The 18,030-nt window shown below is 42.0% G+C and overlaps 1 protein-coding gene and 1 pseudogene across 4 annotated transcripts in view; one reads left to right on the top strand and one right to left on the bottom strand.

Moving 5' to 3' along the window:
* The window catches only part of ALOX5 (arachidonate 5-lipoxygenase), a 200,435-nt gene that overhangs the window by 54,640 nt on the left and 127,765 nt on the right, over positions 1–18,030 (top strand). For all 4 annotated transcript variants that reach the window (XM_070940865.1, XM_070940866.1, XM_070940863.1 and 1 more), the window contains exons 4-5: positions 10,430–10,552; positions 15,841–15,947. In XM_070940865.1, coding sequence (XP_070796966.1) covers positions 10,430–10,552; positions 15,841–15,947 — 230 coding nt within the window. The remainder of the gene's footprint in view (positions 1–10,429; positions 10,553–15,840; positions 15,948–18,030) is intronic.
* LOC139313888 (transcriptional regulator protein Pur-beta-A-like) lies at positions 7,388–8,025 on the bottom strand (annotated as a pseudogene).

The raw sequence follows: 18,030 nt of genomic DNA, 5'->3' as shown, positions 1-18,030 counted from the left end.
TCTTATAGAACTCTGCTGGTATTCTGTCCGGTCCCGGAGTTTTATTTATTTTCTGTTTATTCCTCACCTCAATAAGTTCTATCATTGAAATTGGCCTAACCAATAGGTGTCTCTATTAATTCTTTAATCTCAGCTTCTCTTAGGTATTGTCTAATGCCTTTTTCCGGGAGTTCTTCCTGTTCATATAATTTTTGGAAAAATGCTCTTGCTATATTCTTTTTGTCCATATTCCTGTATTGTATCTCTTCAGTGTTGTCTTGTAATTGATGTATGGTCCGTTTTTCCTTTTCTTTCTTCAATTTATATGCCAACCATCGGCCTGTCTTGTTAGCATATTCGAAATAGTTTTGTTTCACTAATTTAATTTTCCTAGCTATTTCTATTTGTGTAATCAGATTTATTTCATGTTTTATCAGACCTATTTTTTCCTTGACTTTTTTGTTTTGTGGTTCATTTTGTAGTTTGTATTCATGTTCCTTAAGTTCTTTGAACAATTTATCTCTTTTCTGCTGTTTATCTTTATTTTTCTTCGCCGAATATGCTATTGTCAGACCTCTTATGTAAGCTTTCGCCGTGTCCCACAGATTTTGGAGAGAGGTTTGCTCTTTACAATTAATCTCGAAGAAAATTTTCATTTCATTTTCTATCATTTGTATATAATCTTTCTCTTTTAAGATTTCGACATTCATCATCCTTCTCTTTTTCTTTTGATATCCTTTCCAAATTATTTTTAGTGGGCTATGATCTGCCCATATGTTTGTCAATATTTCTATTTCTTCCAAATCTTTTCTAAGATCTGTTGTCATCCAGGCCATGTCTATCCTGGACCAAGATAAATGTGGATTAGAATAAAACGTATACTGGTTTTTTTCCTTATTTATTTCTCTCCATGCATCTTGTAGGCATAGCTTTTGCGCCATTTCCATGAAAGTGTCTGGCAGGGTTTTTTTCTTAGTTTTATTTTTCTTGGTGCTCTTGTAATCTTTTTCAGTATCCAAAATTGAATTAAAGTCACCTACAAGGCAAATGTTTTCATAGTCCAAATCTTTTACTTTATTGTGTACATTTTTATAGAAGGCCCATTGGTTTTCATTTGGTGCATAGATCGAAATCAATAATATTGTTTTGGACTCTGTTTGTATTTCAATCATTAGGATTCTTCCCTCATCGTCTGCATAAATCTGTTTTGTTTTTAGATGCTTCTTAATGTAAACCGCAATACCTCTTTTTTTTTTATCTGATAGTGAAGTATAAAGGTTTCCTAATCTTGTGTTTTCTAATATTTTTGATGGCTTTTTTTGATGTGAACTTCTCGTAGACTAATTATATCCATCTCCAGTTTATATAGTTTAGCAAATGTTTGTGTTCTTTTAATTGGGGCGTTCAATCCGTTTATATTTATTGAAATCATTTTTATTTCCTGTTCCATCTTCCTTCTTATTTATTAGTTGTCTTTTGTTTGCTTGTGTTCCTTGTTATTCGTTGTGTTTTTCCCCTTGCTCCTTCTCTCTTCAATTTTTCTCTTTCCAGTTTCTCTCTTCCCTCTTGTTCCTCTTCCGTTCCTTCTATAAATTGTTCTTCCTGGCTCTTATTTTCCGACTCCTCTCTGGTTTCTTGCTCTTCTTCCATGACAAAATACTGATCAAAAAAATTTTGGACTCCCTCTAGGTTGTCTATCCTCACTTTCTTATCTTGCCATGAGATCAAAATGCCATCTGGTAGTAGCCAACGAAACATCACTTTATGCTTATTTAGTTGTGATGTGAGGAAGCTGTAGTTTTTCCTCTGGTCTCTCACACGTCTTGGGATTTGCTTTAGTGTTATTATTTCTTTCCCTTTGTGGTACAACGCCTCCTCCCTCATTTTTCTGTATATCTCTTCTTTTATTGTTTTCTTCGTAAATTGGACATGTACCTCTTCTGGGAGTTTGTTCCTACGAGCATAATTAGTATGCACTCTGTAGATTTCGTTGATATCCCTTCTTATGTCGTTTTTATCTCTCTGCAATGCTTCTGCGAAGATTTCCGTCATAATCTCTCCCAGGTCTTCCTCTTTGGCCTCCGTTATATTCTGGAACCTTAAATAAAATGATGCTTTTTCCATTTCCAGAAATGTAAGTGAGTCTTCCGTCTCTCGGCTGCTTGCCAGCTGTTGATGTTCCAACATTTCTACTTTTTTCATCGTCTGTTCCATTTTAATTTCCGTCTTTTGGATCCTTTGTTCATTCTTGACAATATTTTGTTGGATCTTTTCTATCTTGTCATCCATTTTCTGTATATTGTCATTTATCTTTCCGACATCAGACTTCAGAGCATCATGATTTTGTCTTGTTTCCCCATGGTTGTTGGAGATCGCTTCCTGGGTCTTACTCATCGTTTCCTGTATCATTGCCAGGGCTAATTGAATATTATGCATGCTAGAAATGGAAGCTGTCTTTTCTTTTTCCATTCCTAACATTGTGTCTATAGATCTCTGTTGAGCTGGAGAAGCCATAGAGGATGACTGGGTTGGCGTTATTTTTTTGGTTGTTTTAGTTATGGTGGTTATACCAGTGCTTGTCATGTTAATTCTTTTTAATAGGTTCTCCCAGAGTTTCATATAATTAAGCAGTCTTTTTGTTTTTCAATTTTGTTACTTGTGGTAGTATTTTTATCAATAATCAATAATAGTGTCTAGAGCCTATATCATATAAATCTTCCAAAGTTAATTAATCTGTAGTTTCTATATGTATTCTCAGCACTTAACACCCTAATGAATAGTTAAATATTTAAATATATCGATATAATTTATATATTCTTATATATTCTAATGAGGAAATAGGAAGGATAAAGTAGAGGAGATAAGGGGAAAAACTTAGGGTTTTAACACTTCATTAAATCTTAATATAGATAATATAATAAAATAATCAATCTGTTAAGTCAAATCTATCACATCAAATGTTGCTGGTGTAAATATGTAAATAAGGATTAAATATTTAGTCTTATTTTACTTAAATTATTCAGGTATTACTGTTCACTTAAAAATTCTATTAATCTTAATTAATTCCTAAACGATCCTTAATTAAGTAAATATCAATTATTCAGAGTCACACAATCACAAAAAAGTTAATCAGAGTTTGCACTTACTAAAAGGATTAATCAAGCATAAATATAAAGTTGTTCAGCAATTACTATGTAATTCTTTTCCACTCTTACATGCAAAAAGTTCTTGTGTCAGGTTTCTTGTATTATAAAGTCCTTAATGTCTCTCAGATTTTTCAAGTCACCAGAGTCATGGTTGCCAAAAATCATAGTCCAAATTTCGTCTCCTTAATACCGTCCATACACTAATTTTTGGTCAGTTAGTCAGTTAGTCCACATATTAAATCCTCCGTTGTTGTCTTAAATCACCGCTTTTCTGCTTGCCGTTCTGTTGCGCCACTCTCACTTACTCTCGCCGCTTCAATGGCGCCGCCGCTCTCACTTTCACTCTCGCTGTTTTGTCTTCCTGTCTTTTCCTTTCTGGATACTTTCGTCTGTCACTCTACGATTCTTTATTCAAAGAAGTCCAAGCGCCTTCCTTCTCTTATCAGTCCAAATCCAAAGTCTGGTAGGTTCTTATTAAAGTTTTTTAAAGTTTCTCTTCTTAAACAGTCTCCCTCTTTTTCGCGTAGTCACCGCCTGTCAGTTTCCTTCGCCCTGTTGTCTTCAGTTGCCGCTCTCTGTTTTCTTTGGGGTCACACTTTCTCTGCTTTCCGTTTTCTGATACACTTGTTGCTGTGCTTTACTCACTCGTTTCTGTCTCGATCGATTCCAAATTAAACTGGATACAGTTGCGATTCCTTGGTTTGATCTTCGCCTCCCTGCTGTGCGGTTTCAACGCCTCGAGCCAGCCAAAATGGCTGTTTTTTTCCCGTCCGGAATTAGGGGGTTTCTCCTGAACCTTCGGAGTGATTGCCTTCCCTCCGAGGTCCTTGGAGATTCCTCCTTATTCTATTGATCTCTCCAAGATCAATAGTGCCTAAAATCGGGTTCTTAGGTGGGAATCCTGGATTTTCAAGAACGGAGCCCCGTTCTCTAGATCCAGCTGCGCTGACGTCACCGCCGGAAATCCTTGATTCTTATTTGTAAAAGTTAATTGACTGGTTGAAGACTGATTTATGTTAACCCCTTGCTGATTTTAAAGTCAACTTTCTTTGATTTCTTAATTAGTTGTGAATCACTTTAGCTTTCCCTGGCAACTTTCTGAATAGTGAAACTGACCAGATTGGATTTACATCTATATTGGATTTTACAACAGGGTTTAACTCGTAAAAAACTTTGGTCTTTGGTCTAAATTTTTAGATGGAACTTATATTTTTCTTCACATCTTCATTGTGAGAAATATCATTTTAATGTTCACTGTGGCTATTTTGTTACAATACATTTAACTTTTTTTTGTCTTTGAAAGGAATTGTTTTCTTTGATTGTGTAAGCTCAGATATAGGAGCATCCGCTTTATATTAAAAATGTAAACTATGCACCAATTTAAAGATAAAATCTGGTGGGTTGCCTCCAGGAAAAAAATGGTTTTTAATCTACAAGCTAAAATTGAAAACTTTGGTAAAAAGCTTGATAAAATTGCCAGGGTTTCAAATCAACTTAAAGAGGATACCCAATGAAAACAATGCAGCCAAGCCAGACCTTGCAAACAATTGCAGCCAAGCCAGACCTACAATTGGATGGACTGGAATTTATGTTGTTACTGGCAAATTTGAAAAAGAAGCAGTTTGGCTGGAAAACAGAAGGGCTGTTGCAGAAATCTGAAGGAGATCTGGATTTTATAGTCTTAGAATTGGCAGATTGGATGAATGATGAATTGGACTGTCAACCGTCCCATTTGGCACATACAAAAAAAAGAGATTCCTGGCACATAGGAACTACCAAGAGTAAAATTTTACTGAAAGATCCATTTAGGCACAGCAGAAGCAAAATCAGCTCTGAGGTTTTCCCATGAAAACCCACATAGGTAAAAACCCATTTTTACCCTGGGCTGCCCATAGTTCATTGTCCACCAATTGCAATCAATATCTTTGTTGTGGGAAAACTGCATCGGCTGGTAGCTCCAAGAATGTGGCCTTGGTGGGTATCTCCTCTCCATTGGCAGGATGCTCTCATGCATTCCTTAGCCTTCCCTTGCCCTAGTAATTTACCAACCACCCTTCTGTTTCTGTTTGGCAAACTGTGTGCTGGAATTTAATGCAGGCAACAATGAAAGCAAGTCAACTTTGACATGCTGATCCTCCAGAGAAATGATAGTCCTAGAAAATAAACACAAAGGTACACATCACATTAGACAATATTTGTCTTCTCCTCTCCTGGGGACAACTTGGATGTTTGACATGAAATCTGCACACTGAACTAGCCACCTTCACTTCTATTCCAGGCACCCATTCTGCATTGGCTAAGGGATTAACCCTCCCCAACACCAAATATTGCAGTTTTCGCCTACGGTATTGGGACTCTAGAATCCCCTTGATTTCCTAGTGTGTAGATCTGGATGCTTTATTGAAAGAACATGATATGGTGAAACTGGGGAAAATAGGGATGTGTATAATGAGAACCAAATACAAGATAAACAGTATTAAGTTACTGTTGAACATAACAATTAATAAATACAAGCAATTTAAATCTCACCAGCGATGCTGTGTGTGGGATGTGGGTTTGTCCTTGAATGAACATGTGCCACAGACTAAGATGGATTCTTCTTTATGCTTCTGCCTTCTCCAAATTCTAAAGGGAATGGAGTCTGGCTTCCCAGCATGCACTTGTTTTGAGAGTGCAGGCTGCTGGATAAGGGTTAGGGTTAGGGTGTTATTTGTTTTGGACTCCAGCAGGTGACAGATATGCTGCACGAAATCTTCACCAGGGACCAGGTGGAGGGAATCTTCGGGCATGCTACAAAATATGCCTGCTTGGAAAATCAGTCTATGATTACAGTATTCCCTGCGCTTTCAGGCAAATCCACAATGAGGATGCTCTACATTCGGGGCTGGATCCAGTCGGGATGCTGCTTGTTGTCGAGTGATGGCCAGCACTCTGTTCTCTTTTGATGGGATGATGGAATTCACTACTGTCTCTTGGGCACTATTGTATTGCGGCATGTGAGAGAGGGCATCTACAAGGATGTTCTTCCCTCCAGGCAAATGTTAGAGAGTGAAATTGAACCGATTAAAATATTGAGCCCATTGGACTTGCTTAGGGGACAGTTTTGGGGAGTCTTCAGCACTTCTAGGTTCTACATTTGTGCCAAAAGTTAATTCCTGGTTCCACAGGGTACAGGAACTTGTTCTACCAGACTTTTGTCCTAATCCCAGGAATCAGACGGAGAAGTGCTGGCATACGCTGGATGTGCGCAGGGCTTTGCGGCATTATGTCAAACGGACGGCCACTTTTCGGCGAACGGACGCCTTGTTCGTGTTGTTCCAGCCCATGTCGATGGGGAAAAAGGTCTCACCATCTACTGTTGGTCATTGGCTCAAGGCATGTATTGCCTTAGCTTATGAACATCAAGCTTGTCCAGTGCCATGGCGCATCACGGCGCACTCTACTTGTAGTGCTGCTACTTTGGCTGCATGGTTTACACAAGCATCCATTCTGGACATATGCAGAGCCATGACTTGTACTTCTCCCTCACCATTGTGAGGCACTACAAGCTGGACCAGTTCGCATCAGCTGAGGCGGCGTTTGGGAGGCGTGTCTTACAGAGAGTCCTGCCAGCCGAGGGGACCTTGGACTGTTCTGTTTCCCTCCCTACATCAATTTAGCTTGGGTATATCCCACCCTCGGACTCTCCAAGCAGTGCACAGGAGATTGAACATTGGGCTTGCCTTGAACGTTCCATCTATGTGCACTGTGGGAGAGTCCAAATCCCACCCTGGCTTGTGCTGGTCCGGGGTCCAGGAGTGGTCGGTTCTTCCAACGGATGGCGTCTTCCCTGGTTCCGGTTTCGTTGGGAAAACTGAGGCTCGGCCAGAAGGAGAAAGGCATGGCCAAAGAAATTCCAACTCAGTGACATCATATCTGACTGAGATGAACCCACGCTTGGACTCTCCCGCAGTACACATAGATGGAACGTTCAAGGTAAGCCCAACATTCATTCTGGCTCTCCATCCCCCTAGATCCCCTTCCCCACCTCAGTGGCCCCCCACCTACCCGGCAAGCAAGGCATCCCACTCATACCGAACCGGGGTTCCCATCTGAGCCCCCATCTGCTTCTGCTTCTACACTCAGCAGAGGGGACTCCATTCCTTGCCCCCAGCTCCCTCATTCTCCCTAATTCCAGCCACTCCAAACCCGTTCCTTCAATTCTAATAATTAAATTCTAACCTATCCCTAACCCATTCACACCCACAAACATACACATCCTCTCAGGATAAAGTTAATATATCCAGCAACAAATGGATATCTCGCATCTCGTTGGCGTAATGGCAAAAAGTTCCTCTGAGCTCACCCCGGCTTTGTTAGGGACAGTGAAGGCGTTTTGATAAGACGGCTTCACTTCACTGTCTTGCAGGAAGACGCCGTGCTTGTTGCAGCCCACACCAGAGAGGAAGCGTTTGGAGTCCACCACAATGGAGGTGCCTTCGGGAAACTCACCATAAAGGCCTCTTCCGTCGCCTCCTCCTCCTCCTCTGCCCACCTCATCTTCGGCATCGTCGTAGTTGTCAATCAGCCTAGCCAAAGTATTGCGGAACTCGATGAGGCCCCGAGCCGGCAAGGCAATGGCCTGGCCGCTTTGGAGGCCCAGAGGCCCCCCAGGGAGACCGGCCTCACCACGCCCGCCACGTCCGGGTCCTGGGTTGATGGTTTGGCGGTGGCGGAGGAGGAGGAGGAGGCCCCGCTGATTGTCCTTCAGGTCCAGGTAGTAATTGCAGTTCCCCTGCACTGGGAACTCACCCCTCAAAGCTTGGCGAGGTCCTCCGAAGCCTCCGTCTCCTCCTCCGTCCTCACCTTCCTCACCGCTCGGGGAAGTCTGAGCCAGCTGCCTGGAATTGCTGGGCCCCATATGTAATTTCCTCAGAATCTGTTCTGGCTAATACTCTCACGAGACAGGGAAGTGGATATATGGAGAAATTAATTGATTACAGAAATCCATGAAGATATGAACACTGAGATAATTCACAGGACGATCTTCTGGCAGTTCAGCATTCTCTGAACTGAACTGTAACTTTTGCTGGCTCCGCGCATTTCCCGCCAGTGTTTTTGAAAGGGGCGAAGAGAGCCGGGGTCTCTTCGCCCCTTTCAGGATTTCAGGATCATAACCTGGAATGGGAATACATGGGAGTAAATTCTAGTTCTTTCTAAAGACAATCTCTAGCCAGGATAGTTGTTTTATCAGTGGTGTGGAAAATGAAGATTAAAAAACAATTTGGCTGAAAGTTTTCCCGGAAGGAACTCCCACTGCAAAGAATGGTGATAAACTTAGTGGGTTTCTCTGCGTCTACCTTCAGCTTGATTAGTAGTGTTTCAAATCCTAAAATTTCTGATTCACTCTTCAAGTAAACCACAACTGGGCTTGTCCATAGATTAAGATTAAGATTAAGGGTCATCCAAGTTTACGGTTGTTCCGGACGTTGGCTTCTTCATCCCTGAGCTGCCTTAGCTAGCCCACCATGGTAGAGCTGAGGTGACGAGGCAACAAACAACCTTAGATGGTGGGAAGGCCTCTAGGACCCAGGGGAGCACAGGCAGCTGGGAGCCAGATTGCAAATTCATCTCCGTGACTCCATGACTCAGATTAGAAACCAAGAGTCTCAGATTCAAGTCTTATAATCTTTTTGCCTTTGGAGGGCTCGAGGCTCTTCCCTTCCTTTCGATGGCCGATAAATATACAGTCTCTGAGGTAAAAAAGTATCCCCAGGGATGCAAACGGAGTTACCTTGATGTAGCTAGTATTCGTTGTGCCGTCGGCGTTCTTTTCCCAAAGTTGCATTTATCTAATCTGCTTTCTTTCCAATGTTTGTTGGCAAGAAGACGTTTTAGGTCTTGAAATGTGCGAACTGCTGGTTATCTGCTCTTTCTCCCACACATTCCTTTCACCGCCTCGGTCGGTTTCTCCCCTCCTCCTCCTCAAGATGTTCTTTGTCTGATATATTGATCCCTTGCTCACTCATTTCTTGTTTAGTTTTGAGTACGCCCTTTTCATTCAAAATATCTTTATATCTAACAATATTTTCCATATTAATAACATTTGGGTGAATCAATGCTTCCATTGTTGAAAGTATGAAGGATCGTAAACTCTAGACTATATAAGGGAAAGCTACTGTGATGACACAGGGCACGGCACAGAGATAACACAAACAGCTGGCAGTTCAAACAGCCCCTTTATTGCTCCAAATCTCCCCAAATACATTATTGGCAAACTTCAAAACAGAGTGAGAACAAACCCTCAAACAGCCTCTGGCTGCAATTACTCCAGCCCAGCGCTGTCTGCACTCAGGCCAGGGATGAAATGTTCCTGGTTCGGACCGGATCACCCGGTCCAGTAGCGATGGCAGGTGGTGGTTTGGAGAACCGGTAGCCTCCCCCCCATGCCCAGCTGAGCCACGCGATCATCAGAGGCTTTTTTTTTTTTTACTTTTAAAAGCATTTTTTCTACAACCTTTTCGGCCGAAAAAATGCTTTTAAAAGTTAAAAAAAAAAAGCCTCTGATGATTGCGCGGCTCAGCTGGGATTGTCAGAGGCTTTTAAAAGCATTTTTTTCTGCAACCTCTTAAGGTTGTAGAAAAAATGCTTTTAAAAGTAAAAAAAAAAAAAGTTGGCCACCCCCACCCAGTCATATTACCCACCCCCACGAAGCCACGCCCACAGAACCGGTAGTAACAAATTTTACATTTCACCACTGACCCAAGCTGCACGGCAAGAAATCCCAAGTGTATTTGGCAAAACAAGAGCCAAGCAAGGAGTTCAAGGAGCAGAAGATCCAGATAATTAGTCCAGAACTAATTAGAAAACCACCCAACCAAAGAATTTCCAAGACCACCTCCACCCACATAGATAGGCAAGTCACAGAATATAAAATGACAGCAAACAACACTCCTTACTTGCACTGATGATGTTACCTAGTTAGGATAATGAAACATCTGCAAATAAAAAAAGAAAGCTCAGAGAGCACCAAGGACCCCTCACTTCTGTAGTTGTTGCAATACAAAATACATTCCAACATGCATTCCAAGAAATTGGATAGCCATTCTTCTATAGTTATCTATATCCATCTCAGTTGCCAGTCATTTCCAAATTTTTCCTCCCCAGAGTTCTCCAAGTTGGATTTTAAAACAATTTACAGTATATAAACAAAGAACTGATAACTGTTTGCTTGATCTGAAATATATTAATATTTTTAGATATTTTATTGTTTTAGTCCTGAAAATCACTCAGAGTTCTATTAAATAATTCTTATTTTTAACTAGATGGGCAGAATGGCATCCAGGTTTTCCTTTGAACATAGATGCCAAATCTCATAAGGAATTGCCTCGCAACATCCAATTTGACAGTGAAAAGGGTGTCGATTTTATCTTGAATTACACCAAAGCGTGAGTATAGTAATGACTCTCATATTAGGTTGAGACCTGTTGGAAGAAATATCCTTCTGGGTTCAGTTACAAGTGGGGAAAAAGACACTGGAAACATGGAGACTGCTTGGAAAGATGGTTTAATGGTGGACCGGAATCACATGGCTTGAGTTACTGAACAGAAAAGGCAATCACATGCTTGAAGATGTTGGGTGAAGAACCAAAAGGGTCAAGATGCTTAGTGCCTGAGTTTATACCCTCTGTTGGGTATAGTGTTTCCTGTTCCTGTATAAGAAATGTTTCCTGATTGGTTGTCAAACTTCCAGGGGGCAGGGGTCTTAGCTAACTTTGTAGATTGTCTCTCAAGCTTGCTTGAGCCTTGCCATGTGGTGAGTTTCTATTGCTAGTGAGTTTCTGTTGCTAGATGCGTCCTATTGTGTTGCAGATGATGGCCCATTGACAAAGGTGGGGGGAGGCAGGGAGCTGCTTTGTCTTTAAAACATGTTTCTCCATTTCTCATCCAGGGAAATATAATATTCTGCCTTTTTAATATTTCCTAAAATGTTTCATTCTTCTAGGAGAGGGGTGGATGCTAACTTCCTACAGACCATAGTTTGGTTCTGAATCATAGAATCATAGGGCTGGAAGGGACCTCAGAGATCCTCTAGTCCAACCCCCTGCCCAAGGCAGGGTTCTTATACCATCCAGGACAAATGATTCTCCTATCTTTTCTTGAAAACATCCAGCTATGGAACACCCACAACTTTGGGAGGCTGTCCCATTGATTAATCGTTCTCACTGTCAGGAAACTCCTCCTTATTTCCAGGTTGGATCTCTTTCTGACAAGATTTCACCCATAGCTTCTTATTGTGCCCCCAAATACTATAGACAGTAAATTCCCCCCCTCTTCCCTGTAATAGTCCTTCAGGTTTGGAAAACAGCTATCAGGTCTCCCCTAAGCCCTCTCTTTACTTTCTGTTGTTTCAGTTTCTGAGAAGGCACCCAGCCCTGTAGGATCAGTTCCTCACAGAGCTCCTCATGACAAACTCCTCTGATTTTGCAACAGGTTCTATTCTCAGATCCTGTAAAGTTTTTTGTTTTTTTTAAAGGAGCCTCCAATGTTTAAGGAGGCTCCAATTGTTTGTGCAGTTTTGGGACCTCCTTAAAAAATGGAGCCTCCTTTTAAAAAAACTCTACAGTATTTTGAGAATGTTGCAAAATTGGAGGAGTTTGCCCTGAGGCTAGCTCTGTAAGGAACTAATCCTAGAGGGCAGGGTTCCTCCCTTAGGAATTGAAACGACAGAATGGTAATGTCAGGGAATTGCACAGCTATTCTAGTTGAATTGTATCCAACTAGAATCAGAGACACTGACAAGAACTTGTGGTTTATATAAATAAATATATTTACAGTAAATAAAAGAGGCAAACAGGAGCATAGTCAGATAAATCAACACAGCAGGAATATCATCAGGCAAATCACAGAGCGCATACAGGGCACACAGAGCAAAAAGGCAGGAAACAAGGAAATTATGCAGTCTGCATCAACAGACAATATCAAGATCTCAAGATAGTAAGATCACACTAGGAATATTGCATCCATCACAATACAAAAAAGATGCTGAAGCCCTAGAAAAAGTGCAGAGAAGAGCAACAAAGATAAGGTATCTAGTGGGTAAATCATACAACTGAGGGAAGGACAAGAAGCAATGGGTGAAAACTCATCAGACAGAGATCCAACCTGGAACTAAGAAGGAATTTTCTGACAGTGAGAACAATAAATCAGTGAAATCACTTGCCTCTTGGAGTTCTGAGTCCTCCAACGCTGGAGGTTTTCAAGAAAAGATTGGACAACCATTGTCCAGGATAGTATAGGGCCGTGTTGGTGAACCTATGGCAGGTGTGCCAGAAGTGGCACGCAGAGCCATTTCTCCGGGCACACGGAGCCATCACCCGTTGTTGTTCTGGGTTCCACTACGGTGGTCATCTGGTTTTCATTTGCATGGGCGTGCCGGAAATTGGAAGAGCAGCCGCCCATTGCATATGCGCACTTCAGGAAAATGATCTTCCTGTTTCCAGATTGTGCATGTGCACTGGCCAGCTGGTCTGATTTCTGGCGCGCACACAAAGACCAGCAATTGGTGCGCGTGCCAAAAGAGGGAATCCTGGCGGTCACTTCCTAAAGGAGCAGAGCAAGGTAAGCCAGGGATTCCCTCCCTCCCTGCCCGCGCGAACTACTTGCACAGTCCCAGGCAGTCTGGACCAGCAGCCTTTTGTCCATGCTGCTCACCCAGTCAAAAGAGGGTGCAGGGAAACACGCGAGGAAGCCGCGGTTGGTGCCAGCCAGGCCCGCCTGCCTTCTCCGGTTGGCGGGCGGCTGAGGCTTGCAATGAATGGTGCAAGCAGGACTGCAGCTCCGCCCCCTTGCAGCAGTGGAGGCTCGTAAGAGTCAAACCCTCCTGCCTGCCTTACGACGGGCCTTTCCAAGGCAGGGCTGGGCTCTTCAACCTTGGCAACTTTGAGAACTCTGGGAGTTCTCAAAGTCCACAAATCTTAAGGTTGCCAAGGTTGGGGACCCCTGTTCCAAAGGGTGCCTGCAACCCGCGACTGAAGGAGCTGGAGTTGTGGCTGTGCCGGCCGTCCCAACCCCCCCACCCCATTCGGCTCCCTTCCCCCTGGCTGCCCCCTCCCGCCATCGGGCTCGGTGCCTACAATCGCCACAAGTGGGAATCATCCGCACTGCCAGCGGATCCTGGGTTTCCTCCGCGCTGCATTCTGACCCAGCAAGGGAGCGTCAGGACCCCAGCCACGCTGCTCTCTTCCCCGAGGCAGCCCCGGCTGGACCGCTGCCCAGCCCGGCGAGCAGAGAGCGAAGGGGGGCGTCTCCGGCCGGCCCGGCACCTGCTCTCTGCTTGGAGGACCCGCTCTTGGCCTCCGGCTGAGGGAGTCAGCCCTCTCCATGGGGAAACCCACAGCAACATGCAGGGAGAGGCAGCCTGGCTCCGGCTGTTGGTTGGAGGGCTCGGGCCCTGAGCAACAGCGTCTCCTGGCCTCGCTGGCATGGGGCAGAGGGAGCGCGGGGGAGTTTGTGAGGGCCGCTCAGAGGAACCTTTGGGGAGGTTTCAGCAGCCTGAGATTGAATGAAAAAATCTGGAGAAGCTAATAAACTAAACAATTGTTCTGATACAGAATTTTCAGGCGGCAGCGGGGAGGAGCCCAAGCAAGGGAAGGAGAGAGAACGAGTAGCCAAGCCTGTCTCCGCCAGGGTACCTGCCTCTCCCCCCAATTCTTCTTGCCAGCCCTGAGCGCCCAAGGGAAGTGCCAGGTGGCTATTTTGAAAGAGGCGGGAGCGGTTTATGCAAGCCACGGGATAAGTGCATTGCATTTCAGGCAGTGGCTGGTCCCAGCCTGCGCTGCCACCTGAAAATCCTTTCTTCCCTGGATATGCACATTCCAGAGCCGCCTGTCCTTCTCCTCCTCCTCCGCAGACTCATTTTCTCTTTCTTCTTTCCGAGGCAGCAAAGGCGCAGGGGGCTTCCCAGGAAGCCCAGCACCCAGCAGGGAGGATCCCAAGCAAGGATTCGGGATCGCAGCAGAACGAGGAGCCAAGCCCGTCTCCGCCGGCACACCTGCCTCTCCCCCCCTTCTTCTTGCCGGCCCTGAGCGCCCAAGGGAAGCGCCGGGTGGCTATTTTGAAAGTGCACCGGCGGAGACGGGCTTGGCTCCTCATTCTGCTGCGCTGGCGAGTTGGCAGGCAGGGCTGAGAGCGCTGCTGCCGGCTTGGGAACAGCTGTCTCGCCAGGGTAACTGGTCGTCCTCCGGTAAGTGGTGCGCCGGCCCTGCTCGGACTTTTGGCATGCAACGCCAAAAAGGGTCACCATCACTGGTATAGGGACTCCTTCCTTGGGCAAAAGTTGGACTAGAAGACCTCTAAGTTTGTTTCCAGTCCTATGATTCTATGATACTTTTGCTTCTGACCTTATTTATTTTTTGCTTCAGCTCTACCCAACATATTGCTGCCCCTGAGATTGTACCAAAATGGAATACAATTCTTGTTGGGGGAGTATCTTTTTACTTAATTAATTTAAAACATTAATATAGTTGCCCATCTTATACCCAAGTCTAGGTGGCTCCTATCCTTGATTTAAATCTAAGGTTGCTTGTTTGGTTTAGTTCCAGAAAAGGAAAGGAGACCCTGTGGATTTTACTCCGCTAGTCATAACCGATTATAGAGGACAGCACTTATCTCAGTTTCAAGGGTCATTGAGACATTGCTGTCCAAAGATATTTCCGTGATCATGTGGCTGGCATGGCATCACAGAGTGCTGTTTCCTCCCTATCAAAGTTTGTACCTATATATCTACTCACATTTGCATGTTTTTGAACTGCTAAGTGGACAGGATCTAGGTGAAGACTGGAGCTTACCCTGTCACACAACACTCTGATTTCAAACCCTGGCTGTTGGCTTTCCAGCCAACAAACCCAATGTCTTAACCACTGAGTCACTGCACCGTTCTGAAGTTCCAGAGCTGAAGTAAAATCCATGATTCCTGTTGACTTACACTGGAAATCACAAATGTTTCTCTAACATCAGCATAAAAATTTTAGGTTAAATAGAAACTTTAGAAGAGCCAAAGGTTGCCTGGTTTATTTAGATTTTGAAGCTTTTACATTCTAACAATTGACTAGGGCAAAATTAGATGAAATTTTCAAGTAAAAATCACACCCCTGAGGATAATCTCTATAACATTTCAGATAGGATGGGGCACTCATGCTAGATGCTACAAATTGGAGAGGATTAATTTAACCTCTTTTTTGCTGGTAACATTTGTGGAAACTATAGAAGTTGTAATATAAAATACCTTTGCTTGCAAAAAGTTTCATGTACCTTTTGGAAAAGAGGCTTTCCTTCCAAAATGGGTAGGAACACATTTTGCTTTATATCTCTACTACTAGAATAGTTAGTAAATTGAGTATCAGAAGATTATATTTTATCTAGGAGTCGGCCTAGAACATAAAAGTTGTAAAACACTGAATTCCAGAAAAAGATAGGAATTATCTTTAGAATCATATAGCATTCCTTCAATTATCAACCATGACTAGCAGCAGGATAGAACGATATGCAAGGATTTTTGTACATCTGAGTGTGGTATAAAAACAGTTGTACTGTACATTCTGATTTGTAACCAGATTCTGATTTCCAAGAATTACAAATGCAAAATAATATTTTAAACAATTAAAAATTGTGTGAGACATGAAAGAAAGTCATGTTATAACTATAACCATGTAGTATGCTGTTTTTGGGATTTTAGAATGGAAAATCTCTATATCAATCGTTTCATGCATATGTTCCAATCCTCCTGGAGTGACTTCGCAGATTTTGAGAAGATCTTTGTCAAAATAAGTAATACAATATCTGGTGAGTTTTGATAATTGTTGATAATTTGCATGAAAAATGAGATATATATTTCAGATTTTAAGGCACTGATATAATAAAATCAGTCCCAAATCTGATGCTTACAGATCTGATAAACACGTTTGTCAATTTTTGTTAGCTTAATATTGTACTTCAAATCACAGAGAAACACAATTAAAAACAACTGTAATTTATAGAAATTTATGTTTTATTTCTAAATTATTTCCAAACTTTTTATGTATGAGGGCAGTTATAGAATCTTATGTGAATCTTATGGATGCAATTCATAAAGTTCATGGATATGGGAATTCACAAAATGGTTTTCATGTGGATCAGCCTATTGGTAAAGTAATCATAACATATAAAAGGACAGACAAATGCCTATAATGATATGCACATTACAAATAATTTTAATATAAAACAGGATAAAAATATAGAGTCCTCCAGCCTACCAAACTGAAATATATAAATAAAATACTTATCAAGCCCATATTGAAATAGTTCTAATATGGGCAAGCTACATATCTAAGACATATCTTTACACAATACTTAAATTTATCTATTAAAGTAAAAAAGATCAATTACATTTTTGTAATTCATTTTCACACAATTTTCACACAATGAAATCAATAAAACTCATTCTACAGAATACAACAATTGACACCTGTTGATATCATATCATAAACTTAAGGAATTGATATATTTCACATCTTTGCTTTGTGTAATGTATAATCTTACAAATTTCTTCAGAAATACATAAATCGGTGAAATTCAATATTTTATTTTATTTTATAAAGCTGGAAAGTTCTACCGTTGTTTTATTATAGATGTTTTGTGTGTGTGTGTATTCTGTGTTATATTGTATGTTTCTTGCCTAATCCTAATAAAATAAATAGTTTTACTCCTGGGGAAGCCCATCAAATCATTTACCATTGTAAAGAGTTGCAATACAGGTAGTCCTTGAGTTTTAACAGTAATTGGGTCTAGAATTTCTATCACCAAGTGGTATGATCAGATAGTGTGATGTTAGAAAATTGCTTAACCATCCTGGCAGTCCCCATTCCCTTCATTAAGCAAGGATCAGAGATCATTAAGCAATGATCTTCTCAAAACTTTCTGCTAGTTTCCAACAATCAAAGGCAATGGGGAAACAGATATGACATGGTCACTCTCACCCAAGGTTCTTGCAGTTTCAATTCTTCTCTGTTTTTGAGAATTAAGTCCAGTATGACTGTCCCTCTAGTTTCCTCCTCTACCTTTTGGACAGCAAAGTTTTCAGCTGGGTTGATCAGGAACCTATCCAATTTCTCACTAGGTGCAGAATTAGTCTTCCAGTTGATGTCAGGGTTAATGAAGTCCCCCATTACTATTGTAGTGTGTTTCCTACATTTATTTGTTAATTATTTAGCAAAAAGTACATCTATTTTTTCTGCTTGGTTGGTTGGCCTGTAGTATACACCTATGGCAATGTCATTCTTTTTTTCTTTTATATTGACCCATATGCATTCTAGGAGGTTTTCATCTTTGGTTTTGTGTATTTCTGTAACAATGTAGTGGTCCTTTACATACAGTGCAACTCCACCTCCTCTTTTATGGAATCTGGTTTTTTTGAACAGTTTGTATCCTTCTATCAGTATATGCCAGTCATGGGTTACATCCCACCAAGTTTCCGTTATTCCAACTAATCATATCTACTTTCATGTATTAATACTTCAAGTTCACCCTGTTTGTTCCCCAGACTTTGTGCATTTGTATGTAGGCACTTGAGATCTTTATGTCTGACTCTGTGTATGCTTCCTATGTCTCCTATTCAGTGTTTGAGTTTGTCTTCCTTCCCATCCCTCCTCACTTCATTATTTGTCTTGCTTTCTAGGATTTTTTGCTTGGAATTAGGTCCTGGAGATCCTAAACATTGGTCACCCTCCCCCCTCAATTTTAGTTTAAAGCCCTCCTGTTAAGTTGAGCCAGTCACTTTCTGAAAACATTCTTCCCAGTCTTTGTGAGGTGCAGCCCATCCCTTGCCAAAAAACCATAATGGAGATAGTACAGACCATGGTCCAGGAATCCAATTTTTTTTTGGCGACAC

This window comes from Pituophis catenifer, unplaced genomic scaffold, assembly GCF_029215685.1.
Source record: "Pituophis catenifer annectens isolate HBS135680 unplaced genomic scaffold, rPitCat1.0.hap2 SCAF_3, whole genome shotgun sequence".
Taxonomy (NCBI): domain Eukaryota; kingdom Metazoa; phylum Chordata; class Lepidosauria; order Squamata; family Colubridae; genus Pituophis; species Pituophis catenifer.
Note: the sequence above shows the minus strand (reverse complement) of the source record. Positions and strands in the feature narration are given on the sequence as shown.